Raw genomic sequence first — 27907 nt, forward strand, 5'->3', positions numbered from 1 at the left:
GCAAAAACCAGCAGTTCAGGATTAGTTTTTTTTTAGGTTTTTTAATGCTATTCACTGTGGCAAAAGTGATAAAGCAGCTTTATTCTTCGGGTTAGTGTGAATACATCGATACCATATTTATATCAATCGTTTAATGTTTTGCAGCTTTTACACAATAAAAACTATTTTATAGGGAAAAAAAATTGTTTTTGCGTCACTGTATTCTGAGAGATATGACTTTTTTTTCAGCCATAAAATTTTTATTCATATTTTGTATTTTTTCATGTGTTTTATTCCAGTTTCTGTTTGGGAGTATGATGAAAAAGCATATTTTTTTGTTTTGTTTACTTGGTCCCTTGTATGGGACTTCAACTTTTAATTCTCTGATCTCTGTTCTCATGCATTGCAATGCATGGCACCTGTCAGCTTCACTGTTAGACCCGGCTACTGGCTGATTTTATAAGGCTACCATAGCTGGCAAACCCGGAGGTCATTATTTTTCCTCCGGCTGCTTTTACAACCCTTGGTTTCCCTTTAATCATGTTGCAAGGGTGCCGGAGGAGGGAGAGAAGGATTCCACTCACTCTCACAATCTTCTAAATGCCGCGATCGCCATTGGTAGCGGCATCTAGAAGATAACACATGGTTAACTTCATTCAGATTTGAGCCATTTATGGTACCGATGATGACTCTTGCATCTGTATCCAAGCGCTTGCAGGATTCTTGGGGTACTGAGCACTGCCAGACCGCCAACCGTAGAGAAACGTCGGCACTGCACAAAGCCCAGCAAGCGCTGACGTTTACCTACAGTCAGTGGTCGGGAAGGGGTTGTCCACTACTCAGACACTCAGACAATCCCTCCTTCAATAATGCAATCCTCAATACAAAATAGAAATACCCTATACTCCCCTCCCGTATTGATGCTGAGGCTCACATGACATTATTATGCCAAGCAGCTCTTCGGCAGCCGATATTGGACTCCTGTGCTCGCCCAGTTTCTTCGGACAAACCTTAGACATCCGGGGCAGGTGTTGGTGTGAGCACGGCAGCCTATTTGTGACCGCTGATTGACTGCTCACCTGGCATAACAATGTCTCTGGATAGTTAAAAGAAAAAACGATTTGGTTACCATGTTAGTTAGTCGACAAAATATTGCTCTGTGGGAAAGACAAAATGATAAACCTGAAGTTACACCTTTTAATGGTTAACAAAAATTTAACAAAACCTTTTTTTTTTGTCTTTAAAGGTATCATAACTACCGGATTATTAATTTGTTTTCCCTGCTGGGAACAATGTCTCTAGAGACTCAATATAATGGCTTCAGTGCAGAAAGGGAGTATAGGATATTTTACATTAGGGATTGGATTCTTTAAAGGGAAACTGTTAGCAGGTTTTTGCTACCTCACCTGAGAGCAGCTTGATGTAGGCAAAGAGACCCTAAATCTAGCGATGTATCACTTAGTTTACTGAGTGCTACAGTTCTCACACAATCAAGAGTTTTTAGACATGGCAATGCAGTGTGTGCATACATACACACGGAGAGAAATGTGTATATACACAGATATATAGAACACTGCACATGTTTACATACAGTTCTCTGTGTGTGTATGTATGTATATATATATGTATATATATATATATATGTGTGTGTATGTATATATGTATATGTATTTTAGAGAGCGAGAAAGGCTGGTCACAGCCAAAACGTTGCCACACCATTTGGGGCTAAAAAAAAGTCCACTGTTTTCATCATTTTATGCAGGTAGCCCCAGTGATGAGTGAAGATGCGGTGTGTGTGAAGTTATGAAAGAAAGGAGCAGCTAGAGAATGCTGCTGATCAGACAAGGAGAGGCCGGACATGTGACACATCTCTCTTGATATGCACAAACACACATACACAAATATACACGTAAACAATTGCTTATCTCTATTAGAGGTTGTCTACTACTTTTCATTGATGACCTAGACCAGAGAGGGCTATAGATAGCGCCCTATGTAACTGCACTATATTATTATTATTCATTATTATAATGCCATCTATTCCATGGCGCTTTACATGTGAGGTGGGGTATACATAATAAAAACAGGTACAATAATCTTGAACAATACAAGTCACAACTGGTACAGGAGGAATGAGGACCCTGCCCGCGAAGGCTCACAGTCTGCAAATGGTTGAGCTTCTCTGTCTGTATAATACATGTACACTTGTACATGTAGTGCATTCTTGCGCTCTATATATATATATATATATATATATATATATATATATATATATATATATATATATATATATATATATATATATATATATATATGTGTGTGTGTTCTACATTTTCAAGTTTACATGTATTAGACACGAGACATAGACAGAGAAGCTCAACCATACTGTGCAGTTACATAAAGTTGTGATATATATAAATCTATAGCTATATAAAGATAGATATAGAGACTTATGGAAAAATATCAGTAGCCAGCCAAAATCCTTCAAATCTAGAAAAAAAATTAAAACTGGAGCAGCACGCTAATGAAAGTAAGTGATAAAGATGGACTTTATTCACCCATCTGACCTGGGTGAATAAAGTCAACCTTTTTTCACTTATTTCCAATGGAACGCTGCTTCAACTCTATTAGGCCCCTTTCATACATCAGTATTTTGCTGTCAGTCACAATCCCTCAACTCGAAGCAGATTGTGAAAAACTGATGCAACGGATTTGTTTTTTCGACGGATCCGACTAGTGGATCTGGCTAAATAAATCAGAGCATGCTCAGTTTAAAAAAAAAAAAAAAGGCAGAATCCGTCACCAGATTCCGTCATTTGACAGAGCCGGCGCCCACAGGCTTCCATTCGAGCAAATGAAGGATGGCGCCGCCGTCTGTTTTTTCGACGTACACAAAAAACCATTACTTTGTTGTCTCCGGCCACAGGACAAACAATTTTCAATGGATCCGGCGAACAACAGATGAAGCGTGAGGCCATCCATCCAATCCGTCACTAATACAAGTCTGAGAAAAAAATCGATCCGGCGGCATCAGTCACTGTATTCGTTTTTTTCAAAATTCAATGGATTGCGACTGATAGCAAAAATCTGATGTGTGAAAGGAGCCTTATTCAACTTGCTTAGTCTTTAGCCAGGAGGTATACATGTAAATTTTTGTAAGGTCATATGGGTATTATATGCTGTGGTTACTATATAGCCTTTTCTCTGGCTCTACACACTATTTTGACAGAAGGCCCCTTTATATGCATCTTCCGTCTTTCTATAACTGTACCCTTTGATATATGAGCTCTTAGGGTCACTACACTGCTGCTGACCAGATGCGCTGCCTAGCAGCCAGCCTCGGGGGGCGTCTCAGAACACAGCATGCTGAGCTGCCAATCCCAACATGGCAGCTCCCCTAAACTGGGATTCTCTTATTTCATAATTCAAGTAATTCTAGTCATTCTTCCAAAGGTAATTTATTTCATGTTTGTTTATATATCAAGAGTCTCCTTACTGTCATATACCATATGTGGAGGTGATAGGTCATCTTTAAGACGGAATTGTCCTAGTTGTGGACAGCCACTTTAAACCTGCATGGGAAAAAAAGCTAGACAGTGCAAAATTTGCAATAAAACGGAATTGCCAAAATTATTCTTTTTAACCCCAAATACATGCATTTAAGTAAAAATATTAAATACATTGTACAAGGAGGTGGATCCCCATTAAGTCCTTCACCTCCCAGCCTGGTTTCACCTTCCTTACCAAATTTTACAATTCTGACTAGTGTCACTTTGTGGTAATAACAGTTGAACACTTGAACAGATCCCAAAGAATCTGAGATTTTTTCGTGACATTTTGTACTTCACGTTAGTGGTGAATTTAGGCCAATATTTATTGTTTACATTTATTTGTGAAGATATCATACTTTTGGTAAAAATGATGAAAATTTCTTGATTTTCAAACTTCTTAATTTTTATACCCTTAAACCAAATGGTTATATTTCACAAAATATTAAATAACATTTATCCACTTTATATCATATTTGAAACATAATTTTTTATTGTTAGGTTAAAAGTTGATCATCAATTTCTCATTTTCTAATGATCCTAGTAGTAACATTTCTACTTGTGGAGAGTGACATGTTAAGCATGCCGAGATGAGGAGACTGAAAGCCGCAATGCACCTCTTGGAAATATGCAAATAGTCCCTTCACTTTACCGAGCCTTGTCACATGACTTGGGATAAAAGCCAAACCTGAATCTCAATTTGCAGGCACTGTTTCGGGGTACTGCCCCTTAGTTTTCATTACTAAGCCTAGGTCTTGGTGTCAGCAGCAACTGCTGACACCAAGCCCTAGTCCCGTTACTCAGATGCTACTGCATCAGAATGAAAAAATATGGTGTTAAACCTAGAATTTCCATTACAAAACATTTTTTTAATAGCTTTAGCTAAAAAAAACCCCTTCATTTCTGTACAAAAAAGCATGTAAAACGTGATTCTGCTGCCAAGAGATGCGGTAACTTTGCTGAAATTTAGGCAGGCAAATACTCAATTTGGCCACGTAGCCTTACAGCGATACCACATTTATATTTAGTTTTTTATGTTTTGGGTTTACAGAATAAAAACTTTTTTCTATAAAAAAGTAATTACCGTACCTTATTTTTACATCACTGTATTCGGATAGCTGTACCTTTTTTATTTCTCCGCTAATAAAGCAGTATAGCAGCTTGTTTTTTTTGCGGGACCAGATTACGTTTTCAGAGATACCATGTTTATTTGCATTAGTTGTTTTTTTTCCCCGTTTTTGTCCACTTTTTGTTTGGTGTTATGATGAAAAAGCAGGGTTTTTTTTGCATCGTTAACTTTGACCATTTTGATCACTGGTATGCAATTGCAATGTATTATACCTGTCGGTGCTGCACTGACAGAAGCCTCTTAGATCATGGCGACCTCGAGTTGCCATGTTGTCGATCAGGCCCTAATGATAACATTGTGGGGGACACCAATTAGACGGGAGAGAGATCCCCCCTCCCTCTCAACCTCCTAAATGTTGCAACCAATGTCAATTAGCATTTAGGGGGTTAAACAGGCGGTGTGGGCACCGCTCCGGGCTGAGAAAGCAAGTGCCCGCATGATCGCCGCGACATACCCATATGTCAAAGGTCAGAATCCCCTTCCCTTCTGACGTATGGTTACGTCAAAGGTCGCGAAGGGAGGGGTTAAAGCTTGGCAAGTTTGTTTTTTATCTGAATGACTTATTTGATTGGGCAGAATGTATGCTATAAATTTATGAGCAAGAATATTCACTTTTAAAGGGGATTCCCATCTCCCAAGATCCTATCCAATATGTATTAGGTATAATAATGGCAAATGCCTCCAGTTAGAAAAGTAGTATGATTTTTCGAATTCCCAATGTTTTTCCTCATGTCCAGGCATTGCAGGACCTTAGGGTATCCATGGTTACGACCACTAATAGTGACTGCTAGTTGCTAGTAGTCGTAAACTGATACCTATGGTCCTGCAATGTGTGCACTAATACTACACTTCTAATTGGAGGTATATGCGAATATTCTTATTATTACACCTCCTACATATTGGGATAGGATCTTTCTTAATGAAGTTTAATTTTGTGATATATAGGGAGGACATTCTTGAAGTTGGGGAGAAGGTTGAAGACTTTGGCATCACTTGCAGCTTGTAACACGTAGCATTAGCTCATCTGCAGCCTGATACGGTCATCTCTTCCCCAGTACAGGCAGTGACCCCAGGAGATGATAGACGTTATCACATGTGATTGGCACATGTAGGCCTCATTCAGATGTCAGTGATATTTCTTTTTTTGGTAGGCAGCAAATAAAAAATCCTTTGTTCATCAAAGTTGTGGATGAGATATCCGTCTGTTTGGTCAGTGTTTCAGGTTTTTTTTAATCCTCTATAAAAAATATATTAGAAAGTTTCTCCATGTGTGCGATCTGTGTACTATCTGTGATTTTCAAGGGCCAATAGACTTTTATGTGCAATTTTGCATCTACTGTACTATGGCAGGTTTAACCCTTTAGATGCTGCTGTCAATAGTGAATACAGCATCTAAATGGTTAACAAGATTGCGGGAGCTCCTTCTTTAACCCCATATGGCACCCTGAAATGATGGTTCTGTGGTCTTCGTGGATGCCATGGCATTTCCGGGCCAAATATCGGACTTAGTCTGCCGGCTATAGAGGCCTGATCAGAAGTTAGCAACATTTAGGTGGTAAAAATAAATATTTTCATTCCTTGCATTATTTCTTGAAAAGCACCTGAAGGGTTAATAAACTGCCTGATGGCAATTGTGAATGTTGACATGTGCGGTTTTTAAAATGGTATCACTTTTGAGGGTTTTCCAATATATAGGACCCCCAAAAGTCACTTAGAAAAAAAAATAACTTTTAATTTTGAAAATTTTGTTGAAAAATTGCTGCTTGGGGGCCACCAATACGTCTTTTTACTGACCTGTGATAAGACTAGCATCCCCTCATGGGTGACAAACCGGTAGCTGTCAGCGGCACAATATAGCCGACAACTTGCTGTATCAGCCTTGATTGGTGTTGGTATCAACCATAATCGTTTAACCCCTTAAATGCTGCTGTCTTTAAAGACTACAGCATCTAGATGGTTGAGTGTCGGGGCTCCTTCTTTAACCCCATTGGCACTTTGAGATCTTGGTTGTGTGGTCCTGATGTTTGTCACGGCAATTCATGGCCAAATAATGGAATTAAAGTCTGCCGGTTCCAGCGACCTGTTCAGAATTTAGCAACATTTTGGTAGTAAAAATGTCTTCATTTCTGTTATGTGCTGATGTAAAGCAGACATGTGGGAAATGTTGTTTATTAATGTTTTTCTGTGGTATGGCTATCTGGACTAAAGGGATAATCATTCAAAGGTCGACAATTGCTTTCATGGCAGTAAAAACGCACTTTTTGCCGCAACTTAGGCCATGTTCACACCATCCTTTTTTTAATGCGGAATCGCCGCGATTTTCCCGCTGCGGGTCCGCAGCTGTTTTCTATGCAGGGTACATTACAATGTACCCTATGGAAAACAGGAACTGCTGTGCCCACATTGCGGAAAATCGCGAAAAAAGCCGCGCTGAATAGCCGCGGTAAAAAAGAAGTACCATGTCACTTCTTTTTGCGGAACTGCAGCGGTTCTGCACCCATAGACCTCCATTGTGAGGTCAAACCCGCAGTAAAACCCGCAGATGAAAAAAATATCTGTGGGTTTTCTGCGGTTTGTGGTGCAGAACCGCTGCAGTGTGGCTGCCCCCCCCCCCCCCCGTGCCCCAATCCCACCCCCCCATGCTTTGCCTTTTATAACCAATTAGGGTGTTTGTCAATTCAGATTTTAACTGGTATATGCATGGCAGATAAACCTCCTCTTTGTGGTGATTTTGTGAAGCAAGTGTCCACTTCACACTACCGGAGATTTTACATCCTGGACGTTTTAAACATCTAGATCTCTGTAGACGAAAACTGAAAGTAAAAAAAAAAAGTATTAAAGCCCTCAGAAGTGTCAGGTATTTTACTTGTTTTTAAAATCAAATCAAAACTTCAAATACCGTAATTATTCATACATTTATAGCCACAATGCAAAACCAATAGTAAAAGGCTCACACCTACCACCCAAAAGGGAGGTGTACAACAAATAGGGCAGGTAAGTGCTAAAATTGCATGACAATCATATAAGAAAATAAGCACCAAAGCAACCAGTCATAAAATAATCTAAATTTTATTTATAAATATGTACAAATAGATAGAGAAAACTTAATAGGGATGTGACAAAAGTGAGCCAAAAAAGGTGGCAACTTAAATGAGACAGGTACCCTCAGATACATATAAGAAAACATCTAGTTGCTCCAACTGGTATGTATACACATTATACCGAGAATTGTGCCCATCATTATAAAGTCCCAGAACAAACCAAGACCAGAACATAATAACCACAGAAGAAGATTGTAAACTAAGATGACCTGTAAACATACCTGAGCAGTACCTGGAGCTCAAAGGGGCCACCGTCCCACAATGCAGTAGTGTGGATCAGTGGCGACCCTAGTCCTGAGACCACTACGTATTGCTTGTGCTATAGCTAATGCACAGCAGTGGGTGTGCTCAATAGTCTGAGCATCTATACACAATGCTCTCCTGTGTGTATTTTATAACATTTATATAATGTTTTAAATGTGTGTATCTTACAGTAAGGTTTACTTTGGCCTTTAAAGGGTCCTGTCTTTTTTTCCCCTCTGCATAAAACCTGATATGTACATTGCCACCTGGTGGCCTTGATGTGCAAGTATTTTACACAACCTATATTTATTTCTGCGGTGTAAACTGGATTGTGGCAGTAACATTTATTGCTGCTCGTAATGCGCATTCCCATTCATGATTCTGCCGGAAATAGTTTATAGTGATTCAGAGAATGTGGAATTTAGACACATGGAAATGAGCTGTGAATAGTGTTCTGAATCTTGTGATGATTTTGTCAATTGGTATAATGCAGGTGATGCTAAGAATGGCAATATATGGTAGGCAGATATTTACTCCATTGACCATCTGAATGCATTATGAACACGGTTGAGTCCTTTCTTGCAAAAAGTTGTTTCTTTCCTCATGTTGAACTGTATGGCTCAAATAGTGAGAATAGTCAGGATCACAGAGCCTCTCCCTCAGCAAGAAGAGTGATTGCCAAGGTCTCGAGGGCATTCCTTATTGGCCTGGCTAATTTTCTTTTGTCTATGTTAATGATATAACTGGCTAGTGAGTGAGAGTTTTGCTCATTTGTCAGCTCATTGGTGGCGGACTATCAGAAAAGAGCGTTATTATATAAATGCTCTCGGATTATCCGCTCATGTAAACCAGGCTTCACTCTCCGGCTAGGCCAAAGACTATAAACAAAATAAGTTGCACCCTGTCGTACTAAAGCAAGACCATATGAAATATGAATAGCAATATTTCTTCTGGATATTAGCACATAATTTGGCCAATTCATGCATGCCCATCAACTAATGTCAAAGTGGTCTCAAAGCTGATGGGTTCTAACGTGTCTAATGTCAATACCTCTCTAAGGCTACTTTCCGACATCAGGTTTTTTTGTTTCAGGCAGAATCCGGCTAATGTTCAAAAAAAACGGATCCGAATGCAAATAGTGTAAAAGCTGATGCAACGGATCTGTTTTTCTGGCAGATCCAGTTTTAAATATGGAGTTTACATTGACTTCCTGGAAAAGAGAGGGAGATTCATCGTTTCACAGCTCAGTTTCACACGTTTTTGGCCGATTCCGTCACTCTGCGCTTTTTTTCACCGGACGAAAAAACGTTCATCTGGACATTTTCTCCATTCACCGGAAATGACTATTTGGACGGATCCGGAAAAAAAAAACGGACAAAACGTCTGGCCATCAGGCGCAATCTGGTGGTAATACAAGTCTGAGAAAAAACGGATCCGGCTTAAAAAAAAAAAAAGGATCCGTTTTTTCAAAACGTGCCTGAAACAAAAAACCTGATGTGTGAAAGTAGCCTAAGACTGAAGTCTGAATTCCTGGGTGCTGTAGATGTGAATACTTCTCCTCCAAGTCTGATTTTATAGGTAGGTAGGACCCTGCTGCAGTTAAAATTCACCACATGCTGAAGGGTGGAGTTGCTCGATCAGAAAGTCGATATATGATAAAAAGACTGGCACTTCCAAGCTAATGTGAACAGGTGTCAACTAGGAGCAGCTACCTCCATATTCAATAAATAAAAAAGTTGCCCTCTATCGTGCTAAAGCATGTCAATGTGAACTATATGAAATCTGAATAGCAATACTGTTTCTAGGTAGTGGGAAAATCTGAGATGTTTAGCAGATAGTTTGGCCAGTTCATGCATGCCCATCAACCATCGGCAAGGTGGTCTCAAAACTGATGGGTCCTAACGTGTCTAATGTGAATACCTCTCTGACATGGATAGATGTGAATTCATAGGTAGATGGGAATACCTCTCAAGTCTGATTTTATGGGTAGGTAGGACCCTGCTCCAATTAAAATCCACCACATATTGTATATGAAGGTAGCTGCTCCTAGTTGGCACCTGTTCACATTAGCTTGGAAGTGCCAGTCAGTCTTTTTGTCATAAGCCAAAGACTTTTTTATTTTTTCAAAGTTTAATTACAGAAGCCTTTTAAATTGAGAATCATTAAAAAGGAAAAAAGGTGGTAGACTGTTTTATTACAATAGTGCGTCTTTTCCACTGCATGTACCTGACCTGAGGTGATTGATTTATAGGTTCAGGTTTTGTGATGTGGCTAAAAAATGCAGATTGAACGCTGCGGCTGTATGCAGCGTTCAATCCGCAGCTAATACGGATATAATCCAGCCCGTGGACACATACCCTAAGGGTTTTTTTTGCCTCAGTTTTGCGCAAATGACAGTAGGAAATGGCGCCATAGCCTGCATGTGTTAATGACTTTATGAAAACATTCAGAACTGGTGACTAGAACTAGGGATATAGTTTTACAGAAGTATTTAAAATCCTGTTGAACTAGCAATCCTTAAGGTACCGTCCCATTAAGCGACGCTGCAGCGATCTAGACAATGATGCCGATCACTGCAGCTCTCCAGCGACCAACGATGCCGAGGTATCCAGGTAACCAGGGTAAACATCAGGTTACTAAGCGCAGGGCCGCACTTAGTAACCCGATATTTACCCTGGTTACCTAAAAAAAAAAAAAAAAACACTACATACTTACATTCCGGTGTCTGTCGTGTCCCTTGCAGTCAGCTTCCCGCACTGACTGTGACGTCACCGCTGTGCTATACGGCCGGCGCTCACAGTCAGTGCGGGAAGCTGACTGCAAGGGACACGACAGACACCGGAATGTAAGTATGTAGTGTTTGTTTTTTTTAGGTAACCAGGGTAAATATCGGGTTACTAAGCGTGGCCCTGCGCTTAGTAACCCGATGTTTACCCTGGTTACAAGTGAAGACATCGCTGAATCGGCGTCACACACGCCGATTCAGCGATGTCAGCGGGTGATCCAGCGACGAAAAAAAGTTCTGGCCTTCTAGCTCCGACCAGCGATCTCACAGCAGGATCCTGATCGCTGCTGCGTGTCAAACACAACGATATCGCTATCCAGGGCGCTGCAACGTCACGGATCGCTATCGTTATCGTTCTAAAGTCGCTCAGTGTGAAGGTACCTTTAGAGCTACGTGGTGAGATTATTAGATACAGAAGCTACTGATATTTATTAGAACAGTTCTTAAATTCTGTCAGTAAGAGCAACCCTCTTAAGCCGTCTATATGAGCATGTAGGTCATAAAAATCTGAATAAAATGATATCTTTATATCTGTGATCTGATGTCTTATTCCAGAGAAGTCCACATTTTTCTTGTATGTAAATGCTGTTCCAGGCTCTGGGCGGACACTGATTTGGATGAGAATCTGCTTCCAGAGATTCTTTTTGATAAAAGATGACATTACCAGTGTGATGGCCGCTCTCTGCTCTCCTGATCTCACTGCAGAGCTGTGTGTAATTATACCTAACACACCTACAGGTTCCTCCCAGCTTCCATCTCACAGACAAGGTTGTAATATTGTTGCAATGCAGCAGTGCTCAAGAGCTGCAGCAAATGTGTTTGAGACAAAGATCAGTTCTACTGTCCTTTTTTAGTTTCATGTCTCACACTGGTAACGTTTCATGTGAGGCTGCTTCATATTGGATTTTTAAAAGAAAATGCTGTATCCTGACCATCTAGTTTTGATATTGGAGGGTCTGCTGAACATTATGACCACTTTTTTTTTATTTTTTTTACCATAACCGGAAACCCCAATTTTGATTAGTAACCATGCGCTTATTCTGTTCAGCTTGTCTGGACACTTTGTGCACACATGAATGCTGGATGCTTGTTCAAGTATCGTCATTTACTGATTTACTACTACAACTGGAAAGGTTTTACATTTGTTTTTTTAGAGAGTTTGCATTATTGTACAAGTGCAATTTTTGAGTTTTAACTTTACAATATACTGATAATGTGTGATTTATGGCTGTATGAACACTGATCATGATCTCCACGCTTGTCTGAGTTAACGCATTAAAGGGAATCCGGTTTTTGCCATTTAATCAGAGAGCAGCATCATGTGGGTGCAGGAGATTTACTAGATGGCTAGTAACACAGCTGCCATGTAGTCCTCCTTATTCATAAGTTCTATATAACCCCACCCTCATCACTACAGTAATTGTCAGCTTTCTGCCTATGCACAGTGTACACAGAAAGCTGACAATCAGGGATGTTGGTGGGGTTGTACAGAGCTCAACATTCAGAGAACTGGGAGATCTGCAGCAGATAAGTGATTTTATGCAAATTGCAGCAAGCAGCTCGGTAAGTGATACATTGCTGGAATCAGTCTTCCTCCTCTACATCATGCTGCTTTCAGATAAACTAGCAAAAACCTTGTGGCAGATGGCAACCTAAAATACGCCTTCAGTTCTGTCTTGGACAGGTCTTTTGTAGATTTGGCAAATATGCATCATTTTATTGCGATTTTCCTAAACAGTAGGAAATGTATAGTTTTAAATAAGAGGTAATGTTTGTATGTATGTAGGAGCATGGTGTCTATAAACAGCCTGAGATTAAGGGTGGAATCTGCACCCAGAGTCTGAAAGAATCCTGAGCTTATGAATCTGACCTAACTCAGATCTGCTGAAATACTGTTTTCTTATGGTGATTTTCTTTTTCTATACCATTAGGAATCTGGGGAAAAATGGTTTATCAAACAGTAGCATTTTACTGGACAAGTGCCCACCTCCCAGGCCGCCTCCACCACCTTATCCTCCCTTACCAACAGATAAACTAAATCCTCCAACACCAAGCATCTATGTGAGTATGTGTGCAGCGGGCGAGATCTTCACTTCTTCTTGTACATGTAAACTAGCTAGTAATGTAAAGATTACTTGACCTCTCCAGTACAGCGTGCTGGGTTATTATGCAGTGGGTAACTTCTTTTTTCTTATTTTCAGCTGGAGAATAAGAGAGATGCTTTCTTTCCACCTCTTCATCAGTTCTGCACGAATCTGAACAATCCTGTTACTGTTATCCGTGGCCTTGCTGGAGCACTTAAGTTAGGTACTGCACCATGCCATCTCCTGTGAATGTTTGTTTGCCATGTGTCCATAGTCTGTATTTCTACTCTACTCATGTATGTATGTATGTATTCTACTCTACTCTATTTCTACTCGTGTATAATAAAACATACCAAAGTGCTCCCCATGTGCAATGAAAGCCTTCCTCCCTTTTTGCTTGCATGGTGTACATGAAGCTGCATAATTATTTGCCAATATATCAAGAGGTGGAAGACTAGGATTGAAAAGTCTGCATCACCGGTGTAAAGGCCCCTTCACATTAAGCGACGCTGCAGCGATACCGACAACGATCCGGATCGCTGCAGCGTCGCTGTTTGGTCGCTGGAGAGCTGTCACATAGACCGCTCTCCAGCGACCAACGATGCCGGTAACCAGGGTAAACATCGGGTAACTAAGCGCAGGGCCGCGCTTAGTAACCAGATGTTTACCCTGGTTACCATCCTAAAAGTAAAAAAAAAACAAACAGTACATACTTACCTACAGCCGTCTGTCCTCCAGCGCTGTGCTCTGCACTCCTCCTGTACTGTCTGTGAGCGTCGGTCAGCCGGAAAGCAGAGCGGTGACGTCACCGCTCTGCTTTCCGGCAACTGTGCTCACACAGACAGTACAGGAGGAGTGCAGAGCCCAGCGCTGGAGGACAGACGGCTGTAGGTAAGTATGTACTGTTTGTTTTTTTTTTACTTTTAGGATGGTAACCAGGGTAAACATCGGGTTACTAAGTGCGGCCCTGCGCTTAGTTACCCGATGTTTACCCTGGTTACCAGTGAAGACATCGCTGGATTGGTGTCACACACGCCGATCCAGCGATGTCCACGGGAGATCCAGCGACGAAATAAAGTTCTGGACTTTATTCAGCGACCAACGATCTCCCAGCAGGGGCCTGATCGTTGGTCGCTGTCACACATAGCGATTTTATTAACGATATCGTTGCTACGTCACAAAAAGCAACGATATCGTTAACAATATCGTTATGTGTGAAGGTACCTTAACACTACCTGCTCGTGTGTATTTTTCTGCACAGCAGTGTTTTCGGCCCCCCAGCTGGGCAGGGAACTGCAGCATGACCACGTTTACCTGAATGCGCTCACACTGGGTCCTGTTTTGTGGAATTGAGGCACATAGTTGGATACTACGAACACCTTTTTGCCATATTTGTTTTTCAGTTATTATATAGACATAGTACGCTTCTCTTCACACTGTTTTGTTTCTTCTTCAGACCTAGGTCTGTTTTCTACCAAAACTCTGGTAGAAGCAAATACTGAACACATAGTTGAAGTTCGTACGCAGTTGTTACAGCCGTCTGATGAGAACTGGGATCCAACTGGAACAAAGAAAATCTGGCGTTGTGAAAGTAGTCGATCACATACTACCATTGCAAAATATGCCCAGTACCAGGCTGCTTCATTCCAGGAATCGCTAAGGGTTAGTATTGGACATGGTTACATCTGTTTTTCTGCACATTTGAAGGTATATTGATCTCTTTGAACAGTCTGGCTATTCAGTTAAATATACTTTAAAGAGCCAGTTCTTCTGCCTTCACAGCTGGCATTGACAGGTCTCTCCCTTGTGTGAGTATATACAGAGTCACCGCAGCCATGCTGGAAATAGCAGATGGGTTTCTTTTAAAATCTATCATAGAATAGTATTAAATATTGGAAGTCTACAGACATCTACTTTACTTCTCATGCATTTTGGTAGTCTCAAGTTTTGAAGCTATTCCCATCACTGGGACCCCCTTCAATCTTGGGAAATAGGCCTTTGTGACCAAGTGAATGGAGCACAGGTCGATTGTGTGCTTCCACTCCATTCACCCTCTTCAAAGTCGCGGTTCATAGGACTTTTGAAGGTCCTCAACTTCCAAAATAGAGAATACCTCTTTAAGGCCTTATCCTTTTATCTATTTTAGGAGGAAAATGAGAAGAAAATCCTCCACAAGGACCACTCAGATAGTGAATCTACATCTTCAGACAAGTAAGTAATAACATCTTATTTTTTGTTAGATCTTTGGAATTGTTTTTAGATTTACTTATACTAAACTTATACAGAAAGTAAAATGTGCCAGGTGCACGGCTATAATGTTATGTAAGGAATGTGGCTGAATGCTGCTCTTGCAACATATCATTTTCAGGTAGAATGCAGAATATTCAATCTGCTGACCATCAGTGTTGTAATGTAGCCGAACCATCTGATGTGTGTCACCCTTATTAATTATGTTACATTCATTGGTAATATTGGTATGTAAACACTTGTGATGTATTAGTATTTTTTTTTTTACTTCCTTTGTAGTTGTGGTCGGAAAAGGAAAGGACCATTTAAGACTATTAAGTTTGGGACCAACATTGATTTATCTGATGAGAAAAAGTAAGAATATATATTTTTAAAAAAAATAAGCGCTATGTTTCTTTGCTGTTATTGAGTTTATGCAGCCAGTGTGACCATTTTTAAGTTTGTTCTTCGACTGTACAGCTGCTGTATTTTCTTGTCAATTTTATATCCAATTCTTGGCTCACTGCGATCTCCTAACTCGGGCTATGACCATAGTAAGCATATATGATGCTGTTCATTGGGCAAAGTCTTGCGTAATTCGGACCTGAAAATGCATTTGTCATACAATGAGCTGAAACACCTCTTTTTTGTAGCTTTTTTTTTTTGCTTGCACAATTTTTTATATATACCGTATTTTCCGGCGTATAAGATGACTTTTTAACCCCTAAATATTGTCCCAAAAGTCGGGGGTCGTCTTATACGTCGGGTACAGGTGCACGGAGCGATCCTGGATGTTTCCCAGGGTCTGAAGGAGAGGAGACTCTCCTTCAGGCCCTGGGATCCATATTCATGTAAAAAATAAAGAATAAAAATAAAAAACATGGATATACTCACCCCTCCTCTGGACCCTGGCTCTCAGCGCTGCAAGCGTCTGCCTCCGTTCCTAAGAATGCAGTGAGTGAAGGACCTTCAATGACGTCATGTTCACGTGAGCGGTCAGGTGACCGGTCACCTGACCGAGACGTCATCGAAGGTCCTTCACTCACTGCATTCCTAGGAACGGAGACAGACGCTTGCAGCGCTGAGAGCCAGGGTCCAGCGGAGGGGTGAGTATATCCATGTTTATTATTTTTATTCTTTATTTTTTTTACATGAATATGGATCCCAGGGCCTGAAGGAGAGTTTCCTCTCCTTCAGACCCTGGGAACCACACGCCGTATAAGATGACCCCCGTCTTATACGGCGGGCATATCCCAAATTCCATATTTTATATGGAAAAGTTGGGGGTCGTCTTATACACCCAGTTGTCTTATACACCAGAAAATACGGTAGTTACAAAACATGAAAAACAACATAATTGAGAAGTAGCCTGGAGAAAGCTATAGCTAGAGCATTCTACATTAAAAAACAAGACGTGGATCAAAAGACCTAGGACCTCCACCAAGATTTTAGGGGGGAAAAGAGCCAGAAAAAATAGCTCTTTTGACTTACAAAGAACAACCGCAGCACTCAAAAAAAAAAAAAAAAAGTGGTTTGTGTTAATGAGCAAAAATATTCACTCTAAAATGTATTTTTCTCCTTAAAGGTGGAAATTACAGCTTCATGAATTGACCAAACTACCCGCATTTGCACGTGTTGTGTCAGCTGGTAATCTCTTAAGTCATGTTGGTCACACCATTCTAGGAATGAATACTGTTCAGTTGTACATGAAGGTTCCAGGGAGCAGAACTCCAGGTTGGTATTTTAAGTTCTCCAGCTGTAGGACGTTGCCTGTTTCTCATCTGTAAAGCCCTGTTACATCACTTGTTTTAACTCCATTGAAGATAAATGCCATGAAAGCTTCCTTTACTGGACTCTGGTGCTAAGCATAGGGCAAAAAGCACAATGTGAACAGAACTTTACTTGACTTCATTTTTGTAGATATATCCTTAATGACCAGGCTTGAATAAGTTGTAAAGGGGTTTCTCAACAGTAATTTTTTAAGCCTTGGGTTATTAAATATAATTAACTGTATTTTTGGTTAGATTTTTTACTATTCATATTTTACCCCAAATTACCTAGTGAATTTATTTCTGTGATGTGGCAGTGGGCTTCATTCAGTCTGATCAATACGTTAAAGGGAACCTGTCACCCCGTTTTTTGAGATTGAGCTATAAATACTGTTAAATAGGGCCTGCGCTGTGCGTTACTATAGTGTATGTAGTGTACCCCGATTCCCCATGTATGCTGAGAAATACATTACCAAAGTCGCCGTTTTCGCCTGTCAATCAGGCTGGTCTGGTCAGGTGGGCGTGTTCACAGCGCTCTTTTCTTCCCCAGCTTTCCGTTGGTGGCGTAGTGGTGTGCGCATGTCCAGAGTTCCGACTTCCCTGCGCCCACGTGAAGACACAGCGCGCGATCTGCGCTGTAATCCCTTGCATCGGTGGGGGCGGCCATCTTCCTGGGGCCGCGCGTGCGCAGATGGAGTGCTCTGCTGCACGGGGCTTCAGGAAAATGGCCGCGGGCAGCCGCGCGTGCGCATTAGAGATCGCGGCGGCCATTTTCCCAAAGCCGAGATGCAAACTCGGCTTTGGGAAAATGGCCGCCGCGATCTCTAATGCGCACGCGCGGCTGCCCGCGGCCATTTTCCTGAAGCCCCGTGCAGCAGAGTACTCCATCTGCGCACGCGCGGCCACAGGAAGATGGCCGCCCCCACCGATGCAAGGGATTACAGCGCAGATCGCGCGCTGTGTCTTCACGTGGGCGCAGGGAAGTCGGAACTCTGGACATGCGCACACCACTACGCCACCAACGGAAAGCTGGGGAAGAAAAGAGCGCTGTGAACACGCCCACCTGACCAGACCAGCCTGATTGACAGGCGAAAACGGCGACTTTGGTAATGTATTTCTCAGCATACATGGGGAATCGGGGTACACTACATACACTATAGTAACACACAGCGCAGGCCCTATTTAACAGTATTTATAGCTCAATCTCAAAAAACGGGGTGACAGGTTCCCTTTAAACTAAGAACCTCATGTTCAGTTTTGTAAATTTTTGCCTAGCGGAATTTGATCAATCTATTATTTTTGTATGTGCGTTCCATGTCTCTACAGCATTGGCCATTTAAATAGTGATTACCTTCCTAGGAATATTGATGATGCTTATTGTAGCACCAATGTTTGTCCCTTTTTAATGGCTTGTCTGATTTTGTTTTTTATTATTCTTCCAGGTCATCAAGAAAACAACAACTTTTGTTCAGTGAATATAAATATTGGACCTGGAGACTGTGAATGGTTTGTTGTCCCGGAGTCATACTGGTGTGTAATGAATGAGTTTTGTGAAAAGTAAGTGAAAAAAAGGCAAATACTATGTAAAGGCACCAACCTAATATATTGACATGCTAGTATTAATGTAATAAATACTCTAAAATGCACTAAAAGGCAAAACTGAAAGTTTCAGGATCAATCTTGGCAAGATTCGCACTTTACTGGCTGCCATCCAGAGTGGATGTAGATTTTGGTTTATAAGGAACGAGGGGTCACATTCACAATGTTTTTTCTTATGGGATTGAAAGGATCTTCCTATTGCCAGTTAGGCATAAGCACTAAATAGTTGAAATTGTAACAGATGTATACAAACTTCTGTTCATACATAAATGAAGGATTTCTGAAATGCAAATTTCTAGATCGTTACAATTGTTACTGTTAGGCAGAAGAACCTGGTATAGCAATAGGTTCAGTACTGTACAGCTTAGTAGAAGGGATCTGCTATGACCTGTAGTCTTTCAGTGCTTGCTCTTCCCTCAGATCCCAAATTATAATGAGCTTTCAATGCAGTCATTGTATCATGAAGAAATATACATTTGTCTCCTCTTTGCAGAAATAATATAAATTTCCTTCTGGGATCATGGTGGCCAAATCTTGAAGACTTACATGAAGCAAATGTTCCAGTATACAGGTTTATTCAAAGACCTGGGGACTTGGTTTGGATAAACGCTGGCACAGTCCATTGGGTTCAGGCCATTGGTTGGTGTAACAACATTGCATGGAATGTTGGGCCTCTAGCAGGTATACGGGCAGGGCATTTATTCCATTTAACAGTGAGATATATATAACTTTACAAGAATACATTTTCAAGTGCAGATATATTGTAAAGTATTTTTTCTTCTTTTTACTGCCCTTTCAGCTTACCAGTATAAACTTGCTGTGGAGCGGTACGAATGGAACAAACTACAGTGCGTAAAATCAATAGTACCGATGGTTCATCTCTCCTGGAACATGGCAAGGAACATCAAAGTATCAGATCCAAAGCTCTTTGAGATGATAAAGTAAGTTGTTCTTGTATACTGCAAAGTCTACTTTGTCATAGTCCTGCCACTGTATCGTTTAATACCTTAACTGATTTTTAAAGGGTATTGTACAGCCACATATCACAAGTTAGATTTTGAACTCAAATAATGAAAATAAAATGCCAATCTGATACACTCCCATTTACGCTAAATCAAAAAAATGAGCCAGGGTGTAATTTGTTATATGTGAAATATGTAAGAGCATGGTCATACTGTGGCCATTTCTCAGACTAAACCGAAGAAAAAAAATTAGCACTGTACTCTGAAAGTAAATAGTAATAGTACATGTAAATCACTAAAGCACAAAGGCCACCGCAGTGTACCCAATTGGGACGGTTCTATCCTGTCCCTAGTATTAAAACACAAGTTTGGGTTTTAATACTAGAGACAGGATAGGACCGTCACAATTGGGTACACCTTGTTGCGGTGGGGTGGCTTTTACGCTATCATTTACATGTACCATTACTATTTACTTACTACAGGGTATATGCATATTTTCTTGGATTATTTTTTTTTTCTTCTTTCTTGGGTTTTGTCTGTGAAAAGGCCACAATGTGACCATGCTGTTTCACATTGCGCAGATACTAACATATGCTCCGGCTCATTTCTTTGGTTTTGCTGTAGTTCTTGTTTGTACAAACAGGGACATGGCCCCCTTTTTGAGCTAAGCATTTGATGTATATAGCTTTCCATGGGCAAATGTCTGAACAGTCGGACTTGGGTCCTGCTCTGCCCTTATCTACATTGAGGTCAGCTGACAGGAGGTGAGGTTTCAATACTAAAGACAGGATTTGACCATCTTGATTGGGTACGCCTTGTTGCGGTGGAATTGCTTTTACACTTTTTTGATCAATCTGGTGTTTCTAAGTACCCTATGTTTACAAGTACTGCTACTATTTACTTAATGCAGGGTATATGCTCATTTTGTTTTTGGTGTTTTTTTTGTTTTGTTTTTTTTTCTTCTTGGGTTTTGTCTTTGCTCCCATTTCAGTCTGAAGTAAAGGAAATCATGAATGTTCACATGCGATAGATGGATTACAGAAACCTTTGTGACTGATCATGTTGTTTGTTTGGGCTTGCAGAATTTTGTTATGGAATTCATTTTTCAGTTTAAAATTTCTACGTTAAATCTGCATCATATAAACCTCAACACAAAACACACAAAAACCTATATAAGGTTCACTATGTAAAGAAAAACATCCCTGTAAAAATTGGTTCTGTGCTCTCATTAGGTATCTAAATGTTTATTTTTTTTCCTTATCCTTACAGATATTGCCTACTGAGGACCCTGAAGCAATGCCAGGCACTAAGAGAAGCTCTTATTGCTGTGGGAAAAGAAATTATGTGGCACGGAAAATCAAAAGAGGAGCCTGCTCATTACTGCAGCCTCTGTGAGGTTAGTAAATATAGAAATATGGCTTCTTTTCATTGGGTTGGTTTTGTTACAGTGCTATTTATTATGTCATATTGTAACTTTGGTTTACTGGAGAATGTCTTTTTTGTCATGTTGTTTTTTTTTTTTTTTTTTTTTTTTTTTTGCCATTCTAGGTGGAAGTCTTCAATCTGCTTTTTGTAACAAATGAAAGCAATTCTCGGAAGACATACATTGTTCATTGCCATGACTGCGCACGAAAAACTAGTTTAGACCTGGAAAACTTTGTGGTGCTAGAACAGTACAAAGTGGAGGAACTAATGCAAATATATGATTTGTTTACATTAGTAAGTATACACGTTCTTATACTACACACTCAAAAAACTGTATAAGAATAAACCTGAATCTGAACAATTTTGCTAGTACATAAAGCTATAATGAAAGTCTAACATTGAGTTATAGTTCTGAGCCAATGTGTGCACTGACTACATGATGGTGTCTGCTTCATTTCACTGCCGTCATCCAAGTGCTGATGTTGAAATTTGCTCTAGTCACAAGCTTTTTAAAGGGATTCTGTCAGCAAGTTTTTGCTATGTAATCTGAAAGCTGCATATAATATAGGGTAAGAGAGCGGTTCCTTGGATGTTTCACTTACTAGGCTTTGTTAGTTTGAATACAATCAGTGTTTTATAATAATAATTCTATAGCGCCAACATATTCCACAGCACTTTAATAAAATAACATTTTATCAGCAGGTTGATTATCGCTGCCTGACTAAAGCTCATGTGCAGACCAGTCAGACTATTTTTGGAAGAGAGAGCAGGAAGTCATATAAACCCCAAAATGGTACAAAAAACTGCAGTTTACCCAATGAGGGGAAAAAATCCCTCATACTATTCTATGGACATAAACATAAGTTACTGCTCTCTGGCACCGCATTTTAATGCAATGTCGCAGCGACAAAAAAAAAGTAATTCTGGCGTTTCAAATTTTTTTCTCGCTACGCCGTTTAGCGATCAGGTTAAAGCTTTTTTTTAATTGATCGGGCGATTCTGAACGCGGCGATACCAAATATGTGTTGGTTTGATTTTTTTATTTTATTTTATTGGATGGGGCGAAAGGGGGGAGGTGATTTAAACTTTCATATATTTTATTTTTTTTTTTTCATATTTTTAAATACATTTTTTTTTTTTACTTTTGCCATGCTTCAATTGCCTCTATGGGAGGCTAGAAGCTGGCACAACTGGATCGGCTCTGCTACATAGCAGCGATCATCAGATCGCTGCTATGCAGCAGAAATGCAGGCTTGCTATGAGCGCCGACCACAGGGGGGCGCTCACAGCAGGCCGGCATCAGTAACCATAGAGGTCTCAAGGTTCTCTATGGTTACCATCCTGATGCATCGCCGACCCCGATCATGTGACGGGGGTCGGCGATGAGTTCATTTCCGTCCGGAAGCGCCGGTTAAATGCCTCTGTCAGCATTTGACAACGGCATTTAACAGATTAATAGCGGCGGGTGAATTGCGATTTCACCCGTTGCTATTGCGCGCACATGTCAGTTGTACAAAACAGCTGACATGTCGCGACTTTGATGTGGGCTCACTGCAGGAGCCCACATCAAAGCATACTAGTACTGCGCATGTCTGGAAGGGGTTAAGATTCTCTGCTGGCAACTTCCTTTACTATTGCTGATAGATGTTATCCCAGATTTGCTCGATGGGAGACAAGTCCAGAGACCCTGCATGCTGTGGCAGCGCACTTAGGCCACGCAGGTTCTCATGGTAGCACAAGCAACATGCGGCCTGGAGTTGTCGTGTTGAAAAACTGCTCCTGAGACACTTTGGAGAAATGGTCGCACCACTGGTGCTGCAACCAAATCCATGTGACGTTGAGTTGTTATTGTACCTGGAGGGGTCCAGGAATTGGGCTGGAATTACGTTCCCTTGTGAAAGCCTCTTCATGGTGTTGCCTTCTTCCAAGAGGCATAACTTTTTATTTTTTTCCCATCCATACAGGCATTGAAGGGCTTGTTTTTTGTGCAACAAGTTGTGGTTTTGAAGGACACCATTATATTTACCAATCTAATGTACTGTAAAACTGGAAAAAAATTCATGTTGGGTGAAATGGTGAATTAAATGCAATTACAGCATTGTTTTTTTTTTTTTGTTTGTTTTTGCGGCACTAATTACGGTTTAATGGTACAAAATGCCAATCTGTCGCCAAGCTAACTGTAGCACTGCTGAAGAGCATTGTAAGAATCTGTGATTTTTTTAAATAAATATTAAAAATTTAATTTTCTGTGTCACTGAACACCTTCAAAAGAAAACCCAAACAATGGCGGAATTGTTTTGTTTCATAACACTTGAAATTTCCTGCCACTTTCGTTGTACATTATATGTAAAGTGAATAGTGTCCTTCAAAACTACAACCCGTCCTTCTTACAAGAAGCCTCATATTGATGGGGAAAAAAGGGACTCTAGGAAGAAGGGCAGGAAAAACTACATTGACCCTTGGCGGGATGAGGTTAAGCGTTTGCGAAACCTGCTCTAATGTCCAAGCCTGCAGACAGGATTCAGCGGGGATGTGATTTTGTTTTTGTGAGGTTTTGTTTGTTTTTACATTTTTGCTAAAGATATTTTACTTTTATCTATTTTTTTTTTATTCCATAGTGAGAGTTTAACTAATAATGAGTTTACATTCTTTATTTGCATATATCTGATTGCTTTTCCGATGTATCATTTATTATAAATTGATCATGATCTTTGAGGTGATTCCCCCCCTCTAAAAGACAATTTGGGATGGTTAGCGCGGGGGTTTCACCGTATAATCACACAGGTTGCCATTAGAGCAAACCAAGTTTTTATAAGGAAATAAAGCAATTTATTTTTTAAAATGACTATAACCATGTAAATCTAAAATGATGCTAAGAGTATATTCTAAATTATAAAGTTGTGACCACCAAAATGCATAGACATAAAAAAAAAATTCTTTAAGTCGTTAATACCAAAAGTTGCCAGGCCTTAAAGGTGGGTGTCATGGTGGTCGTGAAAATTGTATGTACAAGTTTGCTCTTATATCTTTAGTTTTACTATTGTAACTATTCTTTTGTTTCTCCAGGCTCCTCCGATGCCTTCGCCATCATCTTGATGTTTTTCAAAGGACAGTAAATGAGAACATTTCTGATATTCAGGAAGCGACCCAGTTCTGTACCACTGTTTTTGTTTTGTTTTTTCCCCCTCCTACTTTTTTGTGTGTTTTCCCTCCATCTTTTTTGTTAGGTAGCTGTTCCATTAGGCTGCTGGCTGAAAGCTGCGTCTATGCAACCTTCCAAGTGCGGAGTGTCAACCAACTGGACAGGAGGCGTGCTCCTACTCCAGGACTTTACTATAAAAATGCTGATCCAGCTGTTCATAAAAAGAAACTCATGTTTTGTATATATCTGACAAGACTGGCAACGTTATACAGACTACTGACTTGAAAATCACTTTAGTTCTCTTGCTTTAATTTTTTGTTCTCTTCACCTTATTTTGAGCTGAAAATGTTTCATTCGCAACCCTCATCCCTTTTCTGTTTCATTTTTATTAAGTACTAACTTAGCTGGTCGTCTTTGTAAGGTAGTTTAAATATTTTATGTCTTTTGATCAATTTTTTTTTTTAAATGTGAAAGATAAATTTTTATTTTTTGCTTTCCTTAACCCACTTTAAGTTTCTCTTTTCTGTCTTGTTTTTGGAAGGAAAAAAAAAAGAACCATGACGGTTGCAATTTATGTTTCATATAAAGAAAATGAATAAAAAAAAATATAAAAAAAAAATAAAAATACAAAAAACCTAACAGCCAAGTCACAAAGATAAATGGGTTGCACATAGACTAAGGAATAAACTTCAGATTTGTGATTTTTGTTTCTAATCTTGATGTAAATTTACACTATTTATAAATACATATTTATTGCTTGAAGATATTTGTGAATGGAATGCTGTTATTTTTTTCCAGATTACCTGCCATTGAAATTTAAGGAGTTCTGTCATTTGAAACAATACTCCTGTTACATTTTCTATGTGTAAATAAAACTGCTTAGCATTGTACAGAAACTTTTATTAAAATTGTTTAATGTTTAAGGCGTTTTTGTTTGAATTTTACCAGAATCAATGTACAGTGCTTAGTCTTTTATTCATGTTCAGATCTACTTACATATATATTTATATATGCACTTGTGTGTGTGTGTATATATGTAAATAAATATCAATTATTGTGTGGGAGGGAAACTACATTTTATATAAGGACTATATCACTAGTAGATAAAAGTTGTCTACTGTAAGTATTGCTTACAAAACTTTTTAAATATATAGTATGTGATCATGATCTGCCGTGTCCTTCAGATTTTGTTTTTTTTTATGTTTAATGGTCAATGATGCAATAAAACAAAAAACATTTGTTAAGCTCTGCTATAAAATTGAGATGGTTGTCCATTTAGTTACAGGCAAGCTTTGTTTTCCTTGGCATGAATGGAAAATGTGATATTCCTATACGCGCTATTCAGAATGCTAAATAGTCTGACATTCCAAAGCCCAACTTTAGAGCGAGTAAAGGCAAAGTATGGAGGACAGCTCGTTAAAGAATACCTATTTTTCTAGGCTGCAGTGTATCCCAAAGAAACTATTGTGTAATAAACTTCTCACCTGGTACTAGACTTTATAGTCCTCATTTTAAAGTGGATTTCTGTGTTTCCATGTATCACTCTAAGTCTGCATTAAACATGACTGTCATTAATTGTAATATCATATAAATTCTGTTCTTCCAGTCACTAATGAAAAACAAGATTATTTTTTTCCAGCCTGAAACACGACACAAATATAGTTATATCAAACACCTGTCATGTAGAAAAGCATATTTACTTACCGATAACTGTATTTCTCAGAGCCCATGACAGCACCATGGAGAGAGGGGATCTGCCCTTTAGGGACAGGAAACCTACAGATAAAAGGGCGGCACCTCTCCCTCGCATCAGTTGGTTTACAGAGTATCGGAGGACCTCCAGGTTAATGACAACAGAAATATATATACACTAGATGGTGGACCGATTCTAACGCATCGGGTATTCTAGAATATGCATGTCCACGTATTCTATTGCCCAGCTACGTAGTATATTGCCCAGCCACGTAGTATATTGCCCAGCCACGTAGTATATTGCCCAGTCACGTAGTATATTGCCCAGTCACGTAGTATATTGCCCAGCTACGTAGTATATTGCACAGCGACGTAGTATATTGCGCAGTCAAGTAGTATATTGCCCAGCTACGTAGTATATTGCTCAGCGACGTAGTATACAGCACAGAGCCACGTAGTATACAGCACAGAGCCACGTAGTATATTGCCCAGTCACGTAGTATATTGCCCAGTCACGTAGTATATTGCCCAGCGATGTAGTATACAGCACAGAGCCACGTAGTATACAGTACAGAGCCACGTAGTATATTGCCCAGCCCCTGGGATCCACCGAAGTTCCGGTGATAGGCGCGCGGCTGCCGCCATCTTCCGTTCCCAGGATGCATTGCGAAATTACCCAGACCGCTAAGTCTTGTGGGTAATTTTGCAATGCATCGCTGGGAACGGAAGATGGCGGCAGGCGTGAGCGGCTCGGCGGACTACGGAGGGTGAGTGTAGCAGGTTTTTTGTTTTTTTATTTTCAACATTACATTTTTTTTTACTATTGATACATAGGCAGCATCAATAGTAAAAAGTTGGGGGGACACAGGGTTAATAGCGGCGGTAACGGAGTGCGTTACCCACGGTATAACGCGGTCCGTTACCGCCGGCATTAACCCTGTGTGAGCGGTGACCGGAGGGGAGTATGCGGACAATGGGCACTGACTGCGGGGAGTAAGGAACGGTCATTTTCTTCCGGACTGTGCCAGTCGCTGATTGGTCGCCGCAAAACAGCCACGACCAATCAGCGACTTGGACTTCCATGACAGACAGAGGCCGCGACCAATAAATATCCGGGATAGACAGAAGGACAGACAGACGGAAGTGACCCTTAGACAATTATATAGTAGATTATAATACTCCTTATTATAAGAAACATCGTGCCTATAGAAAAACACCCTACGAACAGTAAAATGTGCTCACCACACACATGATGGGAGGGAATAAGCGGGTGCTGTCATGGGCTCTGAGAAATACCTGTTATCGGTAACTCTGCTTTTCTCATACCCCCATGACAGCACCACGGAGAGAATTAGAGATTTGTAGTTTTAGGGAGGGACCACAGCCTGAAGAACCCTTCTTCCAAAGGTCAAGTCAGACGCGGAGGCTAGGACTAGATGATAGTGTTTAAAAAAGGTTGAAGGTGATGACCAAGTGGCCGCCTTACAGATTTGTTCTATCGATAATTCAGACCTCTCTGCCCATGAGGTCGCCTTGTGGAATGAGCTTTCAAGCCCTCTGGAACTATGTTCCCGCAGGATGCGTAGGCCAAGGTGATCGCATCTCTTATGCACCTTGCTAAGGTACTTTAGGATGCATTGAGTCTCTTTCTAGGCCCCTGGAAACACACAAATAGAGAGCCTTCCTACAACTGTGGGTGGAATCTAGGTACACATAGAAAAAACTCAGAAAAAATACATACCATGAGATACGGCCTTCCCAAAACCCTGTCTGATGACAAATGCACACTTAGCAGGATGCAGCAGGCCTCCACTGATAAAGGCTATGGGCGGCACAGGTGCAAACTACTTGATAAAAACAGCCACCCCCACACCAACCAAACATTGCAGGGGTTGGCTGCCTAGTAGAAAAATACACATTGATATAACTCACATAGGACGCCAGTCACACTAAGTGTGGTGCACAGTGTCTGGTATGCAACCTATTAATGACGCACCTTGTATTAACAGGCGAGCTGCCCAGCACTATAATATGCAGCGCACAGTGACAGACGCCCCAGAAAAACCTAACCAACATAAAGAGGCCTGGCCACATCCTGCAAAAAAGGATATGATATACTGCAAAATGTATGCATATGATAAACATATACACTATATGAGGTATTGGTTTAATATTTTGGCCAAAATATTAAACCATTACCTCATATAGTGTATGTGTTTATCA

General features: G+C 40.4%; 1 protein-coding gene across 4 annotated transcripts in view; it reads left to right on the forward strand.

Annotated features, from left to right (window-relative positions):
* Nucleotides 1–25236, forward strand: part of KDM6A (lysine demethylase 6A) — a 194688-nt gene extending 169452 nt beyond the window's left edge. For 3 of the 4 annotated variants that reach the window (XM_069761663.1, XM_069761665.1, XM_069761666.1), the window contains 12 exons: nucleotides 12717–12846; nucleotides 12987–13092; nucleotides 14326–14531; nucleotides 15016–15080; nucleotides 15396–15470; nucleotides 16681–16829; nucleotides 18307–18421; nucleotides 18957–19144; nucleotides 19263–19404; nucleotides 20695–20821; nucleotides 20974–21144; nucleotides 23917–24617. In XM_069761663.1, the coding sequence (XP_069617764.1) occupies nucleotides 12717–12846; nucleotides 12987–13092; nucleotides 14326–14531; nucleotides 15016–15080; nucleotides 15396–15470; nucleotides 16681–16829; nucleotides 18307–18421; nucleotides 18957–19144; nucleotides 19263–19404; nucleotides 20695–20821; nucleotides 20974–21144; nucleotides 23917–23946 (1504 nt within the window). In that variant the 3' untranslated portion in view covers nucleotides 23947–24617. Of the gene's footprint in view, nucleotides 1–12716; nucleotides 12847–12986; nucleotides 13093–14325; nucleotides 14532–15015; nucleotides 15081–15395; nucleotides 15471–16680; nucleotides 16830–18306; nucleotides 18422–18956; nucleotides 19145–19262; nucleotides 19405–20694; nucleotides 20822–20973; nucleotides 21145–23916 lie in introns of all 4 variants that reach the window. The other variant, XM_069761664.1, reaches the window with a different exon arrangement.
* The last annotated feature ends 2671 nt before the right edge of the window (nucleotides 25237–27907 follow it).

Source organism: Ranitomeya imitator, chromosome 3 (genome assembly GCF_032444005.1).
Source record: "Ranitomeya imitator isolate aRanImi1 chromosome 3, aRanImi1.pri, whole genome shotgun sequence".
NCBI classification, from domain to species: domain Eukaryota; kingdom Metazoa; phylum Chordata; class Amphibia; order Anura; family Dendrobatidae; genus Ranitomeya; species Ranitomeya imitator.